The sequence below is a fragment of the Scatophagus argus genome, chromosome 7, assembly GCF_020382885.2.
Source record: "Scatophagus argus isolate fScaArg1 chromosome 7, fScaArg1.pri, whole genome shotgun sequence".
NCBI lineage: Eukaryota > Metazoa > Chordata > Actinopteri > Scatophagidae > Scatophagus > Scatophagus argus.
The window spans coordinates 21,469,747-21,492,353 of NC_058499.1; the positions used below are offsets into that span (position 1 = coordinate 21,469,747).

The 22,607-nt window shown below is 41.0% G+C and overlaps 1 protein-coding gene across 1 annotated transcript in view; it reads right to left on the reverse strand.

Moving 5' to 3' along the window:
- Positions 1-2,076: 2,076 nt before the first annotated feature.
- The window catches only part of arntl1a (aryl hydrocarbon receptor nuclear translocator-like 1a), a 30,239-nt gene continuing 9,708 nt past the window's right edge, over positions 2,077-22,607 (reverse strand). Inside the window, exons 3-20 of the mRNA XM_046393951.1 lie at positions 21,218-21,281; positions 20,287-20,434; positions 19,876-19,896; positions 19,611-19,643; positions 17,511-17,540; positions 16,747-16,904; positions 16,230-16,309; positions 15,887-15,979; positions 15,183-15,300; positions 14,466-14,615; positions 10,033-10,279; positions 8,818-8,924; positions 8,579-8,729; positions 8,421-8,500; positions 8,180-8,288; positions 7,508-7,601; positions 6,229-6,322; positions 2,077-6,120 (exon numbers count right to left, since the gene is read on the reverse strand). Coding sequence (XP_046249907.1) covers positions 5,963-6,120; positions 6,229-6,322; positions 7,508-7,601; positions 8,180-8,288; positions 8,421-8,500; positions 8,579-8,729; positions 8,818-8,924; positions 10,033-10,279; positions 14,466-14,615; positions 15,183-15,300; positions 15,887-15,979; positions 16,230-16,309; positions 16,747-16,904; positions 17,511-17,540; positions 19,611-19,643; positions 19,876-19,896; positions 20,287-20,434; positions 21,218-21,263 — 1,917 coding nt within the window. The 5' untranslated portion in view covers positions 21,264-21,281 and the 3' untranslated portion in view covers positions 2,077-5,962. The remainder of the gene's footprint in view (positions 6,121-6,228; positions 6,323-7,507; positions 7,602-8,179; positions 8,289-8,420; positions 8,501-8,578; positions 8,730-8,817; positions 8,925-10,032; positions 10,280-14,465; positions 14,616-15,182; positions 15,301-15,886; positions 15,980-16,229; positions 16,310-16,746; positions 16,905-17,510; positions 17,541-19,610; positions 19,644-19,875; positions 19,897-20,286; positions 20,435-21,217; positions 21,282-22,607) is intronic.

Genomic DNA, 22,607 nt, shown 5'->3' on the forward strand with positions numbered 1-22,607 from the left:
CTTGAGAATGAGGAACGTATTCTGAGTTGAGTTACATAAGAACAGGCCATATTTATGCAGTGTTAGAAAGGGAGAATGACTATAAACCCCTTGAAAGTCCCATACAGAGCAAAGCATATGAAGAAAGTAATTCATGCAATACGTCCTTACCATCGCCTAGCCTTAATTAGAAGGTTACTCAGTGAAAACTCTTAATGGCCTAGCAGCAGAACATGGTTATACAGAACAAGACATTAATAAGTACTTTATAATGAGCCAATATCCTACTGATACGCATGCTAATAAGAAACTGGTTAATATATTCCCTAATTTAGATTGTTAAGCTTTCATTGTTGGCCAATAAAATATAACAAATATATGTAAAGAAGACTTAAGAGGAAAACTTCTGACTTTCTGAGTTTAAACTTGAATGAGGTTTCCTGAAAATGCTCGATAGCTGGAGTTGACCTGACTCGGAAATGAGGATTGCACATTAAATTTGCAAGAGTTGCCCCAAGCGTATATATTGATACTCCAATTTGTGAAAATGGCCTAAATGATATTGCTTTCTCTGCTTGGAAACAGAAAGGCATTAATAACATAAATGATTTGTATATCGGGGGAAATTTTGCCTCGTTTACACAGCTACAAGCCAAATATGCCGCAAGTTTTTTCAGGTATTTACAGATTAGGGATTTTATTAAAAATAAAATTACCAAACTTTGAAGTTCTGAATAAACATAGTACTCTTGAGACTATTAACAGTTTTGACCCGGGCACCTGTGGGGCAATCTCCGTTTGCTATCAAATGCTTCAGCATGGAGCCCCGGTGATTACAGAGGTATATAAACAGGCATGGGCAGATGAGTTGAATATAGAATCAAATGATGAAAGAGAGTCAATGAAACGTAGAAAAGTGTTCAGTTAACACCAGACACAACCTAATACAGTTTAAAGCACCCCACAGACTCCATTAGTCGCAGAAAAAGCTACACAAATTCTATCCTGATATCCCACCAATATGTAACCGATGTAACTCCACGATGGGTACACACTCCTTCTGGTAATGTAGTAAGATTCATTCATATTGGAAGTGTATTTTTCAGTGTTTTTCCTCAGGCTTTTGGTAAGAATCTGATACCCAACCCTTTGGCTGCCATTCTTTTGTCAATAAATTTGAAAGAAGAGCAATTTAGTTTTGGCTTCCACAGATTTTACATGTGTGGAAAATGGACTCCGTGTCTACATATAATTCATGGTTGGGAGAATTGTCTAACACTTTACATCTGCAGAAACCCATATCTATAATGAACATAGAGGAGATGAGTGTGATAAAATATGGGACCCGGCACTGAATTACCTTAAAAATGTGAGCTCATAGACACTGGCTATTGTTTTTCTGCTCTTTTATGTTTTTGTTTATAATACTCATCTTACAATGACCACGGAATATCGCCGTAATTCAAGATAAGCTATGTGATCTTTCTTATGTTAGTTATTTTTCTCTATTTATTTTTTTCCTCTCTCTTCTTTCTTTATTTTTCTCTTGAAAATCAATAAACATATTTCAAAAGAAAAAAAATGCAAGGGTTGCTTCCACAATGACTGATTATCTGATGCACATGTTCAAAGTGTATGTTCGTGCTTTCATTAACTTCATGGGCCAAAAACATATCAAACCGCAAATAGGCTCACAGGGTTTAGACTCTATGAGCTGTTATCAATGAGTTACCAAAAAAAAAAAAAAACTGTTTTTTTTTTTTAGTCTCCATAGTCCAGGAACTAGCTGCTCTTCTTTAAACAAAGATTTTGTAGTACAGAGTATATTATTCACTGACCTCAGTGCAGATGCCCTTTATTGAAGAGGCTTGTGAAAACAGTGGCAGCGACTTCTTCAGCCTTTCTCCCTCTGTGTGCAGACCTTCCAGCTGCTGGATGGCAACATCATATAAAAATACCACCGGGCTGCACTGATTGGCTGAGAGAAGAGATCGGGATTACACCAGAATCATAAATGAACATGCAGAGCGGATCTTTGCTCACTGAGGAGAATATTATGTGGAGCAGTAGCTCAATGCACTGACAACAAGTCCTTAATGACAGAAACAAATAATTTTATTTTAAAAATATTTCACTGCTGATACATACAATACACTCATCATACTCATATATATTTGCATAAAGTATACTCTTAACATGATAATATTTAAAGATTTGATACATTATTGTCAGGTGGGGAAGGGTATATCAACAAGAGGGACACTTTATTGTAGTGTGTAGCGTAAAAACATTGAAACAGAAAACCACTAGAATAGATACAGAAGGGACCTCAACAGCTGCTCAGTGATTAGAGGCGGGCAGGAGGGGGGCGGAGCCTGAGCACTACAGGTAATGTCCTGTGCATGGTGCTGTTTCAACCCAAATGTACACTGACCAAGGGATTTACACAGATCGGTGACACAGGAACTGCTGCAGTGCTGCCACATGCACCATTTGGCATCCCCAGTTAGACTCATCTTAAAAGGGATGCCAAATATTAGTCAGACATTAAAAACTTTCTGCCCATATGAAAAGAAAACATGTTTGCCCCGTTTGTACCACTCATGAATTAACATCGTTTGAAAGGTCTTTTTTTACCGAGAGTGAGTGAATAGCCAACTCAACAGATTCTGGGTCATTTTGCCAAATCCTGATTGGTGCACAGGAGTAAGTGACATCACCTTTTTCCAGCTGAGCTCCACACATTTCAAACCAGAGAGAAAACCGAAAATGCTCTAACTTTGGCACTAAAATTTTGCGTTCATGTAGGAACTCATTGCATTTTCTATAAGGTTTTTTTATTTTTCTTGTACAGTACTAAACAAACTAAGAGTCACATTGTTTTCAGTCACAATCTGCTAAATGAAGTACAAATCTTTTTAAAAATCATTTATTCTTTCAGATGGCTAGAAGAGTCTTCTAGATTCCAGAAAGGCTTTCATAACAGTGATTCTCAACAGTGTCGACCTTCTGGGCTGTTGATTCGTCTTTCAGAAAAACTAATGCTAAGCTCAGTGACTTGGATGTAATGATAATACATAAGAGGCACAAACGGACTAACAATGTAGTGCACACTTTAGAAATGCTGCAAAATACATACAAATACGTAATACCACGTGAAATGTATCAACAACGCATCTAAAATGCATTTTCTACATATTCCACGTTATCTTATTGTTTCAAAAATGCACAACAAAGGTGTTGTTGACCTTTTTCAAAAGCATTTGAGAAATGTAAGGTATATTAACATTTCATTCTATTTCTCTATATTTGAGAATATATATTATATATATTAGCTTTAGATAAAATTACTTTTACAAATGCAGCCAACACTCATCAAATGCATCAAATGCACTTGAAATGTATTGTGGCCAAATTCCATTTCTTTCCATGTAGGCAGACAGCAGCACTGTTCAGACCCCTCCCAACGTGTCCACCTCTAATCACACTCTGACAACAAACGGTCTGTGAGCAGCAGAGAGCCAGTGAGGTGAGGAGGTCGTCTTGAGGATATTTATTATCATTGAGGGAAAACGGACACTGAAATGAAGAATTCCATTCAGGCGTTCCTGGCTGTCCCTCCTGACCCTGTTTATTGTCACAGGACATGATTAGAGAAGGTCCTGTTGTCCCGTTACAAAGTCCTACTCTGCTGGATCCCCGTCGCCTCCACCTCTATGACGTCTATCTGTTTCTATACTGAGCCCCCTGTCTACTTTATAGCCCTCTCTGCTAATAAGGTAGTTTGCATTGACAGTTCTGTGCAGCCACAGCACATCTGTGTATGATCAAGTGCTAAACAATCAAATTTATGAGTGAGTATTTCTTTAAAGTCCACATCTGTTGTATTTGCAGCAGAATTCAACTTAGAGGTATTTTTTTTTCTTTAACTTCTCCCAACTCCAGCTAAACATGTTAGAAGAGGGGCTGCTCCTAAATTCAAGCCCAGGTACGGACGACAGACATGTTAGGTCCATTTTTAAATATTCAAATCACAAAGGCAAAGAATTATGTTCTCAGGACTGAATCAGAATTCTGATCCGAAGGCAGCCCCGCTGTTGTTAGTGACAGACAGTCTAACTGCATCTGAGGTGCTTCACATGGGGTCTGCGCTGAGAGAAGATAGGCAGGTGGAGACCCTATGACCCAGACCACCAGGCTGATGTTGAATACGTTTAAGCGTACAGAGGCGTGTGTGAGCTGCATGCCTCGGTACAATGGCAGTGAAGAACGTGCTGACGAACTGCTCTCTTCTGAGACTGGAAAATATGTGCAGAGACATCAACACACACCTGCACACTGCCGCTGCCACCACATTCAGCTAACCTCCTTTTCTCCAGAGGAGATGAGTACATGGTGCACCATAATCATCATCAAAATGTGTGTGTATTTTTTTTTTTCTTTTAATTGATTTTTTTTCCTTTTTGAGGCACACAGAGTGTGGACTGTGAAGTCCATCCACCCACTGGGGACTGCAGCCTATGCCAGCGTGCACTGGGTGAGAAATCAGCAGGTCGCAGGTCTGTTTGGTCACTTTTTCAGTGTGAAAACACTACATAGTGAAAACCTGCTCAGAATTAGTGCGAAGTGTGGGATTGAGACACAGCTTGGCCCCCGCAGTAACAGTGCTAGGCTGTGAGGTGGTTGTGGCGTAGTGGTCGCAGTCAGAATTGCGGGTCATGTGACAAAACTGGCCAAAAAAAAAAAGAAAAAGAAAGAAAACATTTTCAAACATAAAAGCAATGGCTGTCAAACAATGAACATGTTTGCCTTGACAGTTAGAAACTTATGATCCAATATAAAATGGAAAGGCTTCCAGAATCAAATCAATCATGTTTGAGTGTTACATGCACTCACATGCTGTATGGGCCCAACGTGGCAGTTCAAGCTCACAGGACATTTGACTGCACTGATTTGTGGTGCATCATGCTGCAGCCAGTGTTGATGTTCTCTCTGCTTGGGTGTTTTGTGTTTTCAACTCAGGAAAAACACAGGATCTGCTCTACTTTTCTGGGAAAAGATAATTTAGAGAGCTTTACGGTAACTTAGAGAAAAATTAGTTAGGAATTACGAAGCAGCAGCTAGGTGGCTTTTTCAATAAGGAAATTATTTAAATGAACTAAAGTATCTGCTTGTGGAATTCTGTGGCTTGGGAATAAAGAACCTCAAAGAATCTTCCAAGCAAATCTCCAAATCCTACGAGCAGACTTGAACGTACAGTTAGAGATGATGAGAGAGCTGTGACAGGAGGCAGAAATCAAGCGCTCCCCACCCCACATCAGACTTGACCCACTGTCCGTGAACATCTCTGGAGTCGTGTGTTGGTTCGGGGCTGGCTGCAGACCGGTGACAGGACCCAGAGCCACTGTTAGACAGAGTTCAGTCCATCAGCAGACATGTTAGCGTTCCTGTAACTTGAGATTCCATTAGCTGAACTGCTGTTAGAGAAATGGTCTCTCGCCGTGGCAACGTTAGGGAACGCCTCATCTGCAGGCAACTGACACTGCAAAAAAAGAAGATCTTAACACATCATTTGGAGCAGAATTGTTATATAAAAATCCTTCTGCTTGCCCAAATGAAATTCAGGGTCCACCTACAGGGAATGATGAATCAAGAAGTAGGAGTGTAATCCGGACAGCGAGAGCCTCATCTCATCTCCTGTTTACTACTTTTCAGAAAAATCTTCGGTATCTACAGCGTTTCAGTTAAAAAAAAAAAAAACAATCATTTAAGACGGACATGTGTTGCAGTGTAGTTGTAGTTATGGCGGGCAGGTAACATGGCAGCCAGAATTCGACCTGACTGAACTCTTTCCATCAGTGGCTCTGGAGCTAAGAGGAGGAGGAGATGGAGAAGAAGGAGGAGGAGGAGGAGGAGGAGGAGGAGGGGGAGGAGGAGGGGGAGTGTCTCTGTCTCTCCCTCTGGCTCTTCCCTTCCAGATTCCTCACAAAGGCCAGGGCAGGTCACTGAAGTCGACGGGGCCGCCCAGGCCAGCGTCCGCCTCCAGCAGGGACATGATGACCGCCATGGCCGCCTCGTCGTTGCTGGGGCTGCTAGAACCGGGGTCGTCCATGATATCTATGCTCAGGTGGGAGTTGTCGCCTGGATAGAGGACGAGTCATTTAGACAAAAGAGGGAACCCCCCCCCCCCACCACCCTAATAAACAGTGAGAAAAGTGTGCTTAGTGTGTGGGTGCGTGTTCAACTCACTCATGATGGACTGGTTGGAGTAGGGGTAGCCTACAGAATCAGGTCCGGGAATGATCCCCGTGCTCGGCAGCTCGGGTGTCCCTCCATTCTGAATCTGTAAACGTGACACACATACGTGCACCTCTCAGTTCACTGAACTCAGATCAGTTACAACCAGGGCGGAAAATGTTTCCATTCTGTCCTCGAATATCTTTGTGTTTGTGATCGTCACGTGTACGTGTGTGAAGTTCTCCTCGATCATAATCTGTCTTTGTTTTTTTCGTGTATTATCAGGTAGAAGAAAGAGGCTAGAAAAATACACAGAACTTCGTGCAGAAAAACATCCTGTTGTCTTTACACTTTGGTATGTATGAAACAAACAAGATAGAAAGAGTTCATTAGTGAGCTTTTAGAGGTGCTGGCAGATGGATTCTATTTGGACAGAGCCAGACTAGATGGTGTTTATGCTAAGTCAATCTAACCAGCTGCTGGCTGTGGTGTCACATTTATTGTACAAAACACAGTGCTATCTATCGGGTCATGTAACTCGGAAAATGTCAGGTCTTTCCTTCAGGTCAAAGACTGCTGACCTGTTAAGCAGAGGAAGACACATGTCTCATGTCCTAAGACAGATGATACAGAAGTGGAACACATGACTGAGGCAACAGCTTGATAAAAACGACATAGAGGACTATGGTTGGGTTCTGACAGCCAGTTCCATTTTGGACCACATCACATAACCACCATTAACAAATTTTCTTCCGTTTATATTTTAGGTAACAGCATAAGCAGAAATCTCCCTGTTAAACTAAACAAATGACAGTAGAAGGATGTTTTTTTTTGTCTGACAAGATAATTCCTCTTACAAAGCAGTTAGTTTAAACTATTCTGTCCTTAATAAATCTAATAATACAACTTTTGATAGGTTCTGAGTAACTTAACGCTTGGAACTAGAATTATCAGAATTTTCAAGCTTTTTCAAAATTTGATCGACACTGCTTTGTCAAAGCCAGAATTTCTTATTTCAAGCATTTTATCCTTTTCATTTCTTCACATATTAAGATCAGAACTGTGTGCATGGTTTGATCCAGGAACTGATCTAGTTTACTGCCTTTAACTAATATCACCCAATTTTATTGCCTTCTTTCCTTGTTTTTCAGAGTTGACTTTCTGCAGCGTACACCTGTGATTCCAGCGTACCAGTTACATGTTTAATGATCTTGTGCCGTTTGTCTCAACCTCTCAGTAAACACTAATTGGGCTGCCGCTCAAAAGTGCTCTGTTTCGCGGTGTGTGTTACCTTCTTGCCCCCTGGAGAGCAGGTGTCAGGTGGAGGGGTGCTGGTGATGTTTAGAGGGCTGGAGCCACAGCTGGAGGGGGAGGAGCCTCGAATCCTGATAGAAAGACACACACAGCTGCTGTGATTCTTACATTTCACCTTCCCTCATCATTTACCTCAAATGCAACAACCTGCACCGAGTCTTCATTCCACACATCCACACCCCCAGACATGTGGCCTACATGCAACTTATTTTTAACACTCGTACGTGAATTTGACAGCGTTGTCATGACAATGCACGGATAATATATCTATCACTGGAGACAAATGGAGCAATTTTAGCAGCACAGCAGCTATCTGAGTCAGCGTTAGCCTGGAGGATTCACAGTGTGAACACACCGGCCTATTTTACACTGTTAAGAACCTGCTATTTCTACTTCTACGTTTTTTTTTTCCAAATGATCAGAAATGATTCACAAATAAAATCTTCTATTAATAGTCAAGGCCCGCACATTTTATGTCACAGTCAAATTTTGCCAACTGACTTCTAATATCTGATTAATATCTGTCACCGTCATCACCATCATTTATATATAAAACTAGGCCGCAGAGATGTTCCAGTCAAGGATCAGCAGACTTCTTCATCTTCACTGAGCATGAGAGTGAAATAAAACTGATTCCATCCGCTCTCACCTCTGGATCTCCATGACTTCCTCTGCAATCATTCGACCAATCTTGCCGGCTCCCGCTCTCGTGCCACCCGGGATGCCGGGCACCGTCTGCAGCACCCGCCTTCCGCCACCTACCAATCAGAAGCAAGCAGAAAATGGAGATTTTGTTCATTGTGAAGAACAAACAGCAGTTGTGCGTTTTGTTCTGTTGATAAATCAGCTCAACGAGAAGGAGTGGTGCACTTTATGAAGTAGCATTTTACCCTCTGAGGTGAGAACACTGTCCATGCTCTGTGGTGAGGCAGCAGATTGAGGGTAGTCTGATCCTTCCATCATGGGACACCTGGACACAGAAACACACACATGTGGAAATGTTCTGATATATGGTGGCTACGGATCATCGGCGTCCTCGGCTACTTACGAGACAACGGTGTTGGTGGAGACGATGTACTCCACCTCCTTGGTCCAGGGGTTCATAAAGCTGAACCATCGGCTCCTCAGCGTGATAAAAGAGCCGTCTTTGATCTTGAATTTGTAACAGTTGGTGTTGATTTTCTCTCTCATCTGCAGCACTGCGGACACACACATCGACATAGTAAATAAAAACATGGAGACATTTTGAACACTTCACGTTACTTCACTCTGCCCCTGAGCAGGTACCTTGTCGGTGGCACTCTGCCAAGTGGCCGATGTCGTCTTGGTGGAAATACTCATAGAAAGAGGTTCCCAGCAGCTCCTGGGGCAGGTAGGCGAGTATGGCCGTGGCTCTAGAGGGACACAAAGATAAGACAGAGCAAGGTTGTGTTAAGACTGCAGAAATGACAACTCGTTCAGATGTTTATCAAGTTGCTGAGTTTCTTGCACAGGAGAACTCAAATGCAACCACTGTCAAGAAATTCTGGTGTCCAGAATTTTTTGTTTGTTTGTTTGTTTGTTTTTTACATGTAAATCTTTTTTGCAAGTTTCCAAGATTATGTGAAATTTATCAGCAATTTGATTGAGCCATCTAGAATTGCAGCAGTAGAATGTTCTTAAGGACTTATTTGTCAGACATTTAAATTTGAACTCGTCGACCAGTCCAAAAGTGAGATAGCACTTAAAAAAAAGGACAACTTAATTGTCACATGATGGTTATTTTCTGATACAGCCTACACATAAGCTTAATTTCATTTGCTAGACGATCAAAATGCTGTCAAAACGTGCTGGTTTTATGAGATGTCATCTTGTCACACTTTTCCACCTTGCTGCTTTAACTTCCAGGCATTAGCAAAGAGAGGGGGTCTGCTGAGGCTCCCATTTGCATTCAACACATCACAAGTCTTTTCACACTTCCTACTCCTGCTTCCTACTCCTAAGAACAACAACAGTGAAACCTGAATAGGCAGAAAGGGAATGGAGTACAGTTAATTTGCGCACTGACAGAGCGTTGTCCTTCTGCAGTATGAGCACAAAGAGAGTACTATTGCTATGGATCAAGTGTTGGTGACTTTTGCCTGAACATGTAGTTGGTCCTTTGTTATTGATATTTCTAAACATTCCCATGTCTTAGATTGGAGTCAAACTCTTGTCCTTTGAAAAGAACAGTGGTGCTGTTTAACATCAGTGCACTAAAGCAGTTTGACACTAAACAGCTTCCTGCAGTAATACAGTAAATATAGTCACTTGTGACCCCACTGGCCATGCACTTTCAAAATGTTGAAAACATGTTTACAACACCACTACACACTCCAAAACGATAACACCTGGCACATGCTGAACTTTATATTGCTGTCATAAAAAACAATCAAGGTTTACACGAATGAAGCTCGACCTTAGTCTCAGTTGGATCTTAGACAGATCCTGCTGGATGCTGCCCCGCCCTCCTTTGCTTCTCACCTCTGGTCAACAAAGACGAATTTGCCGTCGATGGCGTGCCGGGACACATACTCTGTGGGCTTCACCCTGATGTCTGCCAGGCTGGGTTGGGGGACGATGTGGGGGTGCAGGCGGCCGATGGCCACCAAGCAGCTCAGGTTGCAGCCCTCGTTGTCGGGCTCGTTGTCCTCGTCGAGACCCATCTTGGTGGGCGGCCAGCTCTTCAGGTAGCCCGTGCTGTGGATGGTGCAGAAGCTCTTGCGGTCCGCTGTAACGAGAGGAAGAGCGATCGAGAGTTTATAACAGGAAATGGACTGGCACCATCTTTGCGGGATGCCAAACCCATGTTGGGAGGATGATGGGAGATTCTTACAGTTCACTGAACAGAATCTGACAGGGTTATGATTATAAGCTCTGTATGGCTGATCTCATCGGAAACTTACAAAACAGGAAAAGCTGCTTTTAACAACACCACTGAGACATTTCATTTACATTCATTAAAAAAAGGGAGATGAAAACACTAAACAGTCATTCAACATTCATTTTACAAATTTGCTTTGATTATGTTGCAATATACTACCATCTTATTTCACATCCTCTGTAACAACAAGGTCAAGGCCCATGCGCTTTTACTCTCATTACAACCATCTATGTGCAGTACACAGAGCAATAAAACAACATTCCTCCTGAATGCTGCATGGTGCTAAATAAAAAGACTACACCTAAGTAAAGATAAAAATACACACAGCTCTACATAATGTGCAGAAACAGAGGACAGACAAGACAGGGTGCAACAATTATTATTTAGACAAAAATATTCTCATGATCTTTTGATAGTGTAGGAATTTGTCACACACTTTGTTCAATTAAAAATGACTCCACTAAATAAGAAAAGAGTCACTTTACAAAAATATTTAGGCGGTAATATTTCTCCCTGGAGGTATCGTTTGCCTTCACAAACAAAATAATCTTCACACTGTGTCAGGGATTTTGTCTTACATCCTCCACAGCATGAAGTCTTTACTAAAACGCTCAGGCTGGACTGAACTCCAGTGTACTATTGTGTGACTCTCTTCACAACCCAAAGTTTAAGATACACTAAATGGTCTTTGTTCATTTACACCATAGACAGGATCTTTTTAAGTTGATACAATAATCTCCTTCCACCAACCACAGACAGCTGCTGACAGCCACATTAGTCAGGTGTCTGTCTCATCACACTTCTATTGGAATCGCACCTGCACAGGCAGTGTAAAGGAGTTTTACTTTCTCTTTAAGAGATTAGGTGCAACCTGCTTCAAGTCTTATTTTGTTCTGTTTTAAGCACTTAACTATGGTGATTGTATGTTGGGCTCTTGGCGCTGCCAAACACAGATGACTCTCACACAGCACTATGCCTGAACCCTTTAGGCGTGAAGCTCCTGCCGCTGCACTGCAGGCCAGCAGCTTTCACTACGCTGCCTGCACAAAAATGGCGTGTCTGTCTGACAGGAAGTAGGCTGTTATTATGTGACTGCCGCTGACCTACTATTTCAGTCATCCTCCCATTCTGATATCTGCAGGTTCCTGTTCAAAGTCCTTGTCGTGTGGTGAAACAACAACAACAACAACAATCTCTGGGACAGCCACTGGCACAATGAAAATGAGTTTTGACAGTGATTTGGTTTGTGCAGTAAGGCAGGCATGCTTGGTCCTTTTACTGACGTTTAGCCATTATACTCTATTTTTTTTTATAGTACTCTGACATTTTTTATATATTATTATGTTTTGTGGGGAAATTACTTTCTACTTTTGTATGCTTCTTTGTATTGCAACCCTGGCACAACAATTTCCAGCAGGATCAATAAAGTTCTTATCTTATCTTATCTCATTTTCATGCCAAGTCCTGCCTCCCACGTGTGCAAATGTTACACTAAAACAAGTTCGCCCAACACTATTTTGCAGTCGCTGCATCCTGAGCTTAGTGCTGCCCAAGTTGACTCTGATAAATTAAATAAAGAGAAACAAAGCCAGAGTTTTTTTCTCCTTAGACTTACAATTGGTTTAACCAGAACGGAGCCAAAAGAAGTGTCTTGATAGGTCAGGCTATGACACTGGCAATGATGGCAAACTTATGCCAGAAAAAAACTCCAACTCTAGTTCTATTTCTTGGGTCCCAGTAAGGCATCTGGGTAGAAGCACATTTGCACACTTAATCATTGCAAAGGGGTGTAGTAGTGTAGTTTATGAAAATCCAGCTCCATCTCCACCTAAATTGTTGTCAAATGATAGCTGATGGGTTCATTACATTTCAGCCAATGTGTTCCTGCACTCCAAGTGGACTGTTTATCCGATTGCAACCGATGGACTGAAGTTTTAACAACATCTCATATGGACTATATGTGACCATATTCTGGGTGGTCCTCCAGGAATAATCAAGAATAATCACCTTTTCTAAATTACCTGCTCATTTTATGCCCCTGACAACCAGCTTTGTCAAGTTTCACAACCAGATGAATCTAACAACAGATATATTCTCCTTTTGTATGTGTTTTTCTTGTTAATGCCAAATGATTTTTATGGACAAGTGGACACTGGCATTTGTTAATGTTTGTAGGTGTGATGAATCAGTGAGAATAGTTTGTTAATATCTATCTAAAAAGTTCAATAAAATTCTTGAATAAAGATGAAAGAATGTGCTCTAAAATGATAAGATATCAACGTGGGCCTCTGAGAGTTTATCTAGTTCTTAACATTTTCCTTTTGAAAAACACAAAGCATGACATCAGAGGGAGAATTAAGTCTGCCTCAATGAAATATTCAGCTAAACACTAAAACTTCATTCAACATGAATGGCAACACAGCCAATCCGGGTTGCGTGACTGAGCGGGCCTGCAAATGTTCTTTAGACTATAAAGACACTCAGTTTACACTCCAGTTCCCCCCTTCAGTGACGAAGCAGGACCACATGCAGCCAGCCATATCCTTCATCTGCTCTCAGGCCACTGCTGTACAGATGACACAATGAGCTGGGCAGAAAGCAGAAGTGCTCCAGAAAATCATAAAACCCTCTTAGTGGGACGAGATAAAGACTTAGAGTTTGAGAAAAGTTTGAGTTGAATAATGCAGGATTTGTTTAAGGCGCTATGGTTCTAATGACACTTCAGCCATGCATAAAGGAACTACAAAAGCTGTATGTTACCTATGTGTAATTCAGAGTTCCCTGTATGTTGCTGCTTGCCCCTGAAGACTGATACTGAAATGGCTTTCAATGTCATCTTGAACAATGTATAATCTTCCTATATAGTGTGTGATATAACACTGCACTAGTACTGTTTTACTAAATCGCTGCATGCAAAGTTGACTCAGGGTGCTTTCACACCCAACTTAATTTTCAGTTAAAACAAACCCTGGTGTGCTGGCCTGTTTACAGCAACACATTAGGCCCAGTGTGAAAGCAGTGACTTGGACTCTGATGCGAGCTACAGAACCGGACCAAAAGCGCCTGAAGAAAAGGGACGCCTCGGTTCCACTTCCAAGCACATTTTGTTTGTGGTCTGAAAGCAAAGCAGCCTCAGTGTTTTGAAAGAGTAGATGATATGTGATTGTGATGTGTGGATTCAAAAGCTAAACTACTATTAAATCCTCAGATGGTATTATTATTATTATAAGCAATCTGTGTAAATATTTATGCAGGGATAATTTTGTAACTATGGTAATGTGTACACCAGTGAGAGGCAGAGGTGTGTTGCGCTTGTATCTCACTCTGTGCTTTCAGCAGTTCCTTATTATAAAGTGAATCAAACTTAACAACCTCCATAGTAACTATTCCCCCTGTAATTGTAGAGTACATAACATGTTTTGTTCTACCTGTTCATCATTATTTAAAACAGTACAATTCTTATAATCTGTCATTTCACTGCTTGACATTATGTAATTCTTCTGAACCCCACTCTAGGTGTGAAAGCTCTCTAACTTCCCATAATCTGTCCACAATTACCAGTATTACCATCAGTGTAAGTTCTACTGACACTGCAGCAGAAACACTAATCATTTAAAGCCATTTCATATCACTCAGCACATAATTACATCAGCCACAAAAAGTGCTGCTCTATTGTTGACTTGTATGCAGGCCAGTTTGGTTAAATAAGGGTTAAGAAAATACATTAAGAAACCCCTGCACTTAAAGAGGCCAACCTCCTTGGTTGTGTAATGGAGATGCTCTCATGTTAACTGAAGTGTGATTCCTGGTTATAATAAGGATGTGCCTTTAAAAATAGAAATCAGGGCTTTTGCTTTCATAAGAATGTAAAAGAAACTGTGTGTTAAGTCTGGAGGACAAAGGCTGAAGGTAGCGAAGAGCGCAGAGCCGCTTCGCCAAGCGCTGCTTTGAGAGCCAACCTTAGTTTTAGGGCAAAAACTGCTGCAAAGACAATTCAAGTTTTTATTGCTGTTCTGGGAGAACAGTACCGTACCTTTTTTCTTAGAGCAGGTGGAGGGAAAGTCTTTGTCCTCTACTTTGACAGAGGGCCTGTTGCACTTCATCCTGCAGAAAAACGACCGTCTGGCTCCAGAACAGAGTCGAGATGGGCCGGGGGTGATGTCTGTCTTCACCGGAAGGCCAGCTGCAAAGACACACGTGCAAACAGTTAAGACAGCAACAGATTTCACAGCTACACCTTATTTATTTAGTTAAGAAAACAATATACCTTTTATTCACATCCAGTCAGCGGCTGTCAAAACATGACTTGTTTCGTCTTCACTGACAAAATGTATTAAGCTGCTTCTAAACAACGATCCTCTGTGGCCCTTGTCGTAACTTTTTACTTGCTATCTTTCAGTCAGATTACAAAACTAAAACTAAAATATTTTAGAGGATCATCAAATCAAGCTCCTGTTCAAGATGTATCATCTCTGGTCCAAGAAGCACAATCTTTAGCCACACTTTCAGAGGTACTTGTAGGTAACGTAACTTAGACATGCTGTATCACAGTGCTGATTAACAAACAAATTAAGAAACAGAACATTACAGCAAAGCAGTTTTCAAGATATCAGAAGGCAGCCTTCAGACAGTTACAGTTTAGCCAGGTGTTGTAAGGACACAGCACATTAGGATAAAAGCTAAGAATGAAAGGAAGAAAACAGAGCTAATCGTGGACCTGATTCAGCACAACAGGTGTGGTTGGACTTACTTTTAGCGTCAATGAGCCTCTCTCGTGGGGCCGTGTCGGAAGAGGACAGCTGCTCTTTCACCTTGGCAATGTCCTTGGGGTGAAGGTAGTCGAACAAGCTCTGACCAATCAGATCGTTCTGGAGACAGCAGGTTGCATACGAGAGAGAGGAAAGAGAGAGCAGAGGGAAATGAGGACAAAAAACACTATGCGCAAGTAAAGAACTACCAAATAAACTCCCAAGTTCTGCAAACAACTTCAAACATTTACTCCTCTGAAGTCAGTGCTGCGATTACTGATACTTCTGATTAATTGATGGAGTAGCTTTTCTGGGAAACTGCAAGGCAACCTAAATATTTCACTTAAAACTGAACTGCTGAGACAGAATTTCAACTCAAGTGAGAAAGTTGCGATGATCTATTTTATCTATCTAATATTCATGAGGATAAAATTCTGCTGATTTGTAAGTATCTCTTTTAATCATCTTTTCAGGAAATACAAGGTCACCACTATGAGCTGCTGTGCAATATCCAGAATGATTTACAAAGGATAAAAGATAAAATTCAAATAAGAATAATTTCAGAATTCCTTCATGGATGAATGGTTTTAACAAAAACTGAAAATGGTTTAAAAAAGGAAAAGAAAACACAACCAAAAACACCCACACACCTTGAGAGTAAAAATCATTAAATGCACAAACTGGGACACAAACACTGTCAGCATACCTGACTGTAGTTGAGAATCTTGTACACCGACTCAGAAACGAAAAGTATCTTTCCACGGTCACACCCAACCACAAACAGGAAACCATCAGCAGCCTGCATTTTCCAATACAGAAAACTTATTATTTATTATGGAATAAATAAGGGGAAATTTCACAAATATATTTTCTTCGTAAGGAAAACTTGAGCATCATCATTAGTGGTTAACTTATGACTACAAACTAAGGTGAATAATGATGAAAAAGAAAAAGCCAAAAAAGCAGAGTGAGTACGTCACAGGCTGTCGTATTGTGCGACGTTGTATCTGTAAGTGTTGAGTGCACTGATTCATTTGCACTGCACTCACCCTTAGTATCAAGTGCTTCAGCTCATCGTCTGAGAGGAAGGAGGGCTTGTAGTTGGCCTCTGTGTAAGGGTTGGCTGCACCTGCACACAACAGTAACCATTTGCTTATGCATGCTGTCGTTTACATGTAGATGGTCAACGAAGCTGTAGATGTAACGTTTTTGAAACACACACTCCTCCCAGTCGTTCATATTTCTAGCTGATGTGTTAGAAGTGATCACAAGTTTTGTATTTGTAGCACTTTAATACATTCCCTCTTAACTGGCCTGATCTAATAGATCACCATTGCTGATCTGATCCCCACTGTGATACTTTTACTTTCATTGTCCCATTCATGAATAACAAGCTGCACCACAGAGCTGTCGATAGTGATGCAATTCTTTTAGGTCGCCTACAAACCTTTTGCTGTTTTTCGCAGATCCAATTTTACTTCTGGAATATTACTTACTAGCCGTTTTCAGTACAACCCCTGGCTTCTCATTATCCTCACACAGCAAACTGGCTGCAAGTGTGCTCACCTCTGAGTGTTTTCATGTGCTGGACAGCCATGCGCAGGACCGTCAGCTTGTCTAGCTTGCGGGACATGGCGTTACAGGTGGGCACCAGTGACGCCAGTTCGTCGATGAAGCTGTTCATCTTGTCCCTTCGACGCTTCTCGATCTGGCTGTGAGCTTCTCTGTGGAGAAAAAAAGCACCAGACATTAACAAAGCTTTTGCTGATTATTGTCCTCTTCTCCCATCTTGCTGCCATGAATCAAAATAAAATTTACAGAAAAATCATTTTTGTTGCATTTCACCCGTAAATCTACGCACAGCAAATTCAGGCAAGTTAATCTTCAGTGGCTCACGGAACATCAAGAACCTCACGGACGTCTCTAACGTGATGTAAATCAGCTTAAATCACAAAGAATCACAAGGAACACTGCTCTCTAAAGATGAAAGATGAAATGCCACTTTTGTTGTTGAGACTATCCTTCAGGACTGTAAAAACACATCCAAGGGTCTATTTAATTTGTCTGTCCTGCCTTCAACAGCTACTCCTAAAGGGAGAATACTTTACACACAGGAGAAAGAAAGCTTGTCATCAGCCATTAGGTATGGTCTTACAGCCCCTTAGTTCCACATAAAGCTCCGATCTATACTCCTTAATGTATAAAGTTTCTTATTATCAACTTACACAAAGCTCTCTCTGTCCCCAGTTGGACAGAGTGACATTTAACTCATGTAAGAGAGATTAGAGGGCAGGGGGGAATGAGAGAGAAGGCAGAAAGGGGTTTTATACCTGGCATTCTTAATCCGGCCTTGTTGGTCACTGCAAAGACAAACAAAGAAATATTAGAGAAGGGCAAACTGCCAGAAAGAATAAGCTTGAAGGTTTGATGTTTAAATTTATAGGACAGGGGGTATTATCAAAAGCGAGGAAAAGAAAGGCAAGGAGGGAATGGGGCCACGGCTAACCTCACAGGTTCTATAACCAACCTCATTTGCTGGTTTAAAGCGCATCAAAGCTTATGCAACAAACATAATGCTCTGAGGTCTGTTGAGTGGTGTAATACAAACATGATGCAGTTTTGATTAGACCCCTTTCACACACACAAATTATTTAGGTGATTTGTATGTGTGTGTAACAATGAAAAAACAAACATCCTCCCGCTGCATAGACTTAAAAATTTTCTTGCTTTTATGATCAGAGAGGATTTTTTTTTTTTAAATAACATTTAGGAGGTCTACAGCACTGAGAATTCTAGAGATGAAATTCAAGTTTTCAATTCTCCACTTTCACTTTTAAAGCTGTTCAACTCAGCTAAAATATTTTGCTTATTTATCTAGAGCAATATCTCATTATAAGATGCTTTATAAGGCTACATACTCCGCTCTATCTGCAGGCAAGACAAATTCACAACAATCTCAAGACTTCACAGCTCAGAGCTTCAAGTCCTGCTGTTGCAAATCAACATATTAAACAATGTAAGAAAATATTACTGTGGCTAGAACAGAATGGCCTCTTCATGGGGCTGTTTTTCAGGGTTTGGGCTGGGTCTCTTACTTCCAGTGAAGGGAAATCTTAATGCTTCAGCACACCAAGACATTTTGGACAATGCTATGCTTCCAACTTTGTGGAAGTGGAACAGTTTGGGGAAGGCACTTTTCTATTCCAGCATGACTGTGCCCCAGTGCACAAAGCAAAGTCCATAAAGACATGGCTGGATGAGTTTGGTGTGGAAGAACTTGACTGGCCCACACAGAGCCCTGACCTCAACCCCATCCAACACCTTTGGGATGAACTGGACCAGAGATTGAGATTCAGGCCTTTTGGTCCAACATCAGTGTCTGATCTCACAAATGCTCTGCTGCATGAATGGGCAAAAATTCCCACAGAAACACTCCAAAATCCAGAGGATTGGAAGCTGTGTGTTTAGAATGTGATGTTCCAATACTTTTGTCTATATAGTGTATATCTTGCTAAAGCAACACAGTCCATGACTAAGACAGGTGTCACTGTGCACAGAAATAAACGGGGGGGCTTATTAGGAGTTTATTTAGTTTAAATATTTTATCAGCATCGTAAATTCAACACATTTGTCCATAATGCTCCATTATGGAGTTCCATATCCCACGCACTTGGTCACAGATGTAGTCTACAGCAAGTGCAGCTATGTATGCTGCGATGAAAGAAATATCAGAGTTGGCACAACTGAATTATTAAGTTATTGTGCCAAAATCTTTATGCCATAAAATTTTTTTTAAAGCCCTTGTCGAACCTGATCATTCTCTCGAAACAAGCAAACCATGACCCACATGACACTGAACTTAAGTGCGTAACATCAACTATTGTATCAAAGTGTACAGACGTTGCTTAAGTTAATGAAAGCAATATGGCATCATATTATCAGCTCGATTTATTACGCATGATTTCATTTTCAGTCAACGGCTGGTAAAATAAATGTTGCTGTTTTCCCTATCCCTGTTTACGTGAGTGTTGTTTGCATGAGACCATTACAGCTTTCACACAGACAGATGAAAATTTGTCCAATAAAAGTGTTCACAATGAGGTCTGTGAATTATTCTGAATAACAGGGACAGGTATATTCTGGAAAGAGATGCTGCATTTGAAACGTTTAAATAAAGTTTTTCTAGTCATGTGAGTAATGCAAACTAAATAAAGCTCAACTTCATTGTTCTGATGTGTTAAACCAAAACTGTCTGCGCTTTGATGAGATATCTCTGGAGGTTAGTGAGAAAATATGTTTCTAATGATTTGGGTTTAAGTGATTTAAAGGTGAGAATGGAACAGCAGGCAATGGGATAAAAGTAAAGCAAATACAACAATACAGAAGATTACAGCGGCGGCTTTATTGCCATGGTTACGACGGCCTCTTACCTTCCCAGTTTATCTTTATCTGGGTCCATGTCACTGAGGAGGAAAAGACAGGACAGTTTAAACAAGAACTTGAGAGAACATTCAAATAACCACAGCACTTCACACAGTGTATTAGAGGGTTCACTGGGTTCAGCAAGTTTATTTTTCAGTCTGTTCAATAATTCATGTGGAAAAATCAATTGTGGGTCACTGATATTTCAGATTTTGATAAATTAAACTTGCTACTGTGATAAATCCATTAACAATGAGTCATGTATCCACTTACTCAAATGAGAAGCCATCAATTCTGCAAAGAAACCACAAATTTCATAATTAGTTTCTGTCATCAAGTTACTGGAAAATGTGATTATGTACAATGTGTACACTGACAGTGTTTGATAGTACACATAGGTTCATTAGGGACTAGCCAGACCTTGCACAGTCAAAACAATTACAGGAGTGATAGATTAAAAAATGCTGCCTCTGTGCAATCAGTCATGAGGTTAGTGAGGCCAAACATGCTGCTCTTTCTTTCCGTCCTTCCTTCCTTCCTTCCAGGTGCCCTACTTTCCTCTTTCCTTTATTTGTTGTATAATTTTTCCTTCACTTTCCTTTTATTGTTTCTTGTCACTATTTTTCCTTCTTTCTCTTCCCTGTTTGTAGCTTTCCATCTTTCTCTCCCTCCTTGTGTCCTTACTGGTAGTCGGTGGTGCTGCCCTTCCTCTTGCGGGTATAGTCCATGCCAGGTGTGCTGATGGAGCTGGAGATGAGGTCGGTGGAGCCAGGGGACATGAAGTCGGTCATTGTAGACGAGATGTCCATCCGTTGGTCTGCCATCAGGTCATCTGCAGCACAAAAACAAAATCCTTGATTATTCAGCCTAACCACTCTCAGCTGACTTTTCTGAATGGTGTAGGTAGGAAAAGGGTGGGGCAGAGGCATTTTGTAATGACTTCCAATTGTTTTTTTTTCTGGTGTGGGCAGGTAAAGGCATTTAGGAGTGGAAATAAAAGAAATAGTTTTGTCATTAGTAGGATACAGTAGAGATATTCTTGGAAAACAAGCTTTGTTTCCTTCTGTTTACACACAGCATGAGGTCTGCAGGCTGCTGTGTCAACAGGTTTCGGCAAACTCACACATAAAGTGCAGAACAGACCGCTTCTGTGGATATTAATTAAAAAGCACGTCGAATAAAAAAAAGTATCATAAAAAGGACAATCACTCTAAATACAGCATTCATAAGGGAGTTTCCAAAACCACTTCAGTTTTAATCAGGAGATGCTGTTAACTGTAAAGGGTGTGTGTTCTGCCATCTAATAACCAAAGTAGCGCAGGATTACTCATGATATCTTTATTGACTGCAGGACTTGGTGAAAGAAATCCCTGGGGTCAAGATCAAAGCAGCTTGTGTGGCAACATCTGCAAACAGGTGAGTTTCAGGACTGCAGACACAAGTTTTATGGGGAAAGATGTGAAGAAAAAAAAAATCACAAACCATTAAGAGAGCTGATAGATGGGGGGGGGGGAAATCAGAGATGACCAATATCCCTCCTTACGAGGTGTCAAAAACATGTCTGTAACAGGGAGTGTCCCTGTTGGCATGACGAACATTATGATGTCACACTCACCACAGATGTTCATCACAGCCTCTGTGTTAAAATCATCTCCTTCCATCCACTCTTGAGCCCTCAACTGTGGACAAACAAAAACATCACGTTTGCAAATAAACGTCAGTCCCAGCAGAGGAGTCGTTCTTCATTGTGCCAAGACTAAAAAATAAATAAATAATCATACTAATAACAGAAAACACAGACACACAATTCCAGCTGCCTGGACATATGCAGCCAAACAGTGTTTCCCCAACACCACCGCCAGCCCCTCTCTCGCCCTGCTCTCCCCGAAACAAACAAAACATTTTAAGTTGCAAATTCTTAATATTAAGAGGTGTTTGTTTTGAAGAAAAAGTTATTTTGAAATTGTAGTTTTATTTGGTCGTTGTTTCTTTACCTATGCTGTACATTGCCACTGCAGAAGTTACTGAAACTAGAGAATCGCACACCAATGTGCTGTACAGTTTAAACTGCTTGTCTCTATTTCCATTCTGCAAATAAAGAGCTTAAATTGAACTGAAGAGGTGTATTCTCTGACCAGAGCCCTGCGGTGGTCGATTTTTCCAACAATTCAGTGTCAGGGGTCCATCCCTGACATTTTATTTACCTAATTTATGTGCACTCCCTCTGCTCTTTGCAAGTTTCACTGAGGGTGGGGTTAGTCGTGGCCAGAGCACCCCGTTAGCACCCTCCACCAACCCCAAAGTAGTCAAACTAAGGCAAACATTTGAACAGCATGCCATCTAGGTCAAATGCGGAAGGAGAAAAAAAAACAGGAAGCCACTATTGTCTCAATAAGTGCAAGTATAGAAATACTGTATGTCACAGTTCTTATTTTCCGAGTAGATTTAGGTCATACTATATCAGTTACATGAAAGAGTTAAATCTATGCCGAAGTGATGCGTTACGTGTGTTCCAGTTCCCTCATTTCAACAAAGAAAAGCATCTAAATTGACTTGTTGCACTTTCTCCAGCGAATCTGCCCACCTTTCATGCAGGTTAACCATTCTATGACATCTAGTGAAGACACTGTGAGCTGCATTTATGACACTTGTCTTGACCTAGCTACTTAATTTAACTGTTGAGATACTTTACTGAAAGGGGAACCTTACACCAGGGCTGGACAGTGGCGTTTCATTGCCCTCTCTGACTGAGAGTTTTCAGCCCGTTTCATCTCTGACCTAGTGTGCTCTGCTGCACCTGAAACCACATCCAAAGTGACATCATAACATGCCCACATATACATATTTACTTTAATTGCCCATACTCTTATTAACAATTGGTTATTCCAGCAGATATTAACCTAGTGGTGGAATCAACACAAGTTAAGTTTATAAATGGCTGGCTTTCTAGGACCTCGTGGATGAATCAGCATAAAGCTCCCGTCTTGACAATATTAGTAAATACC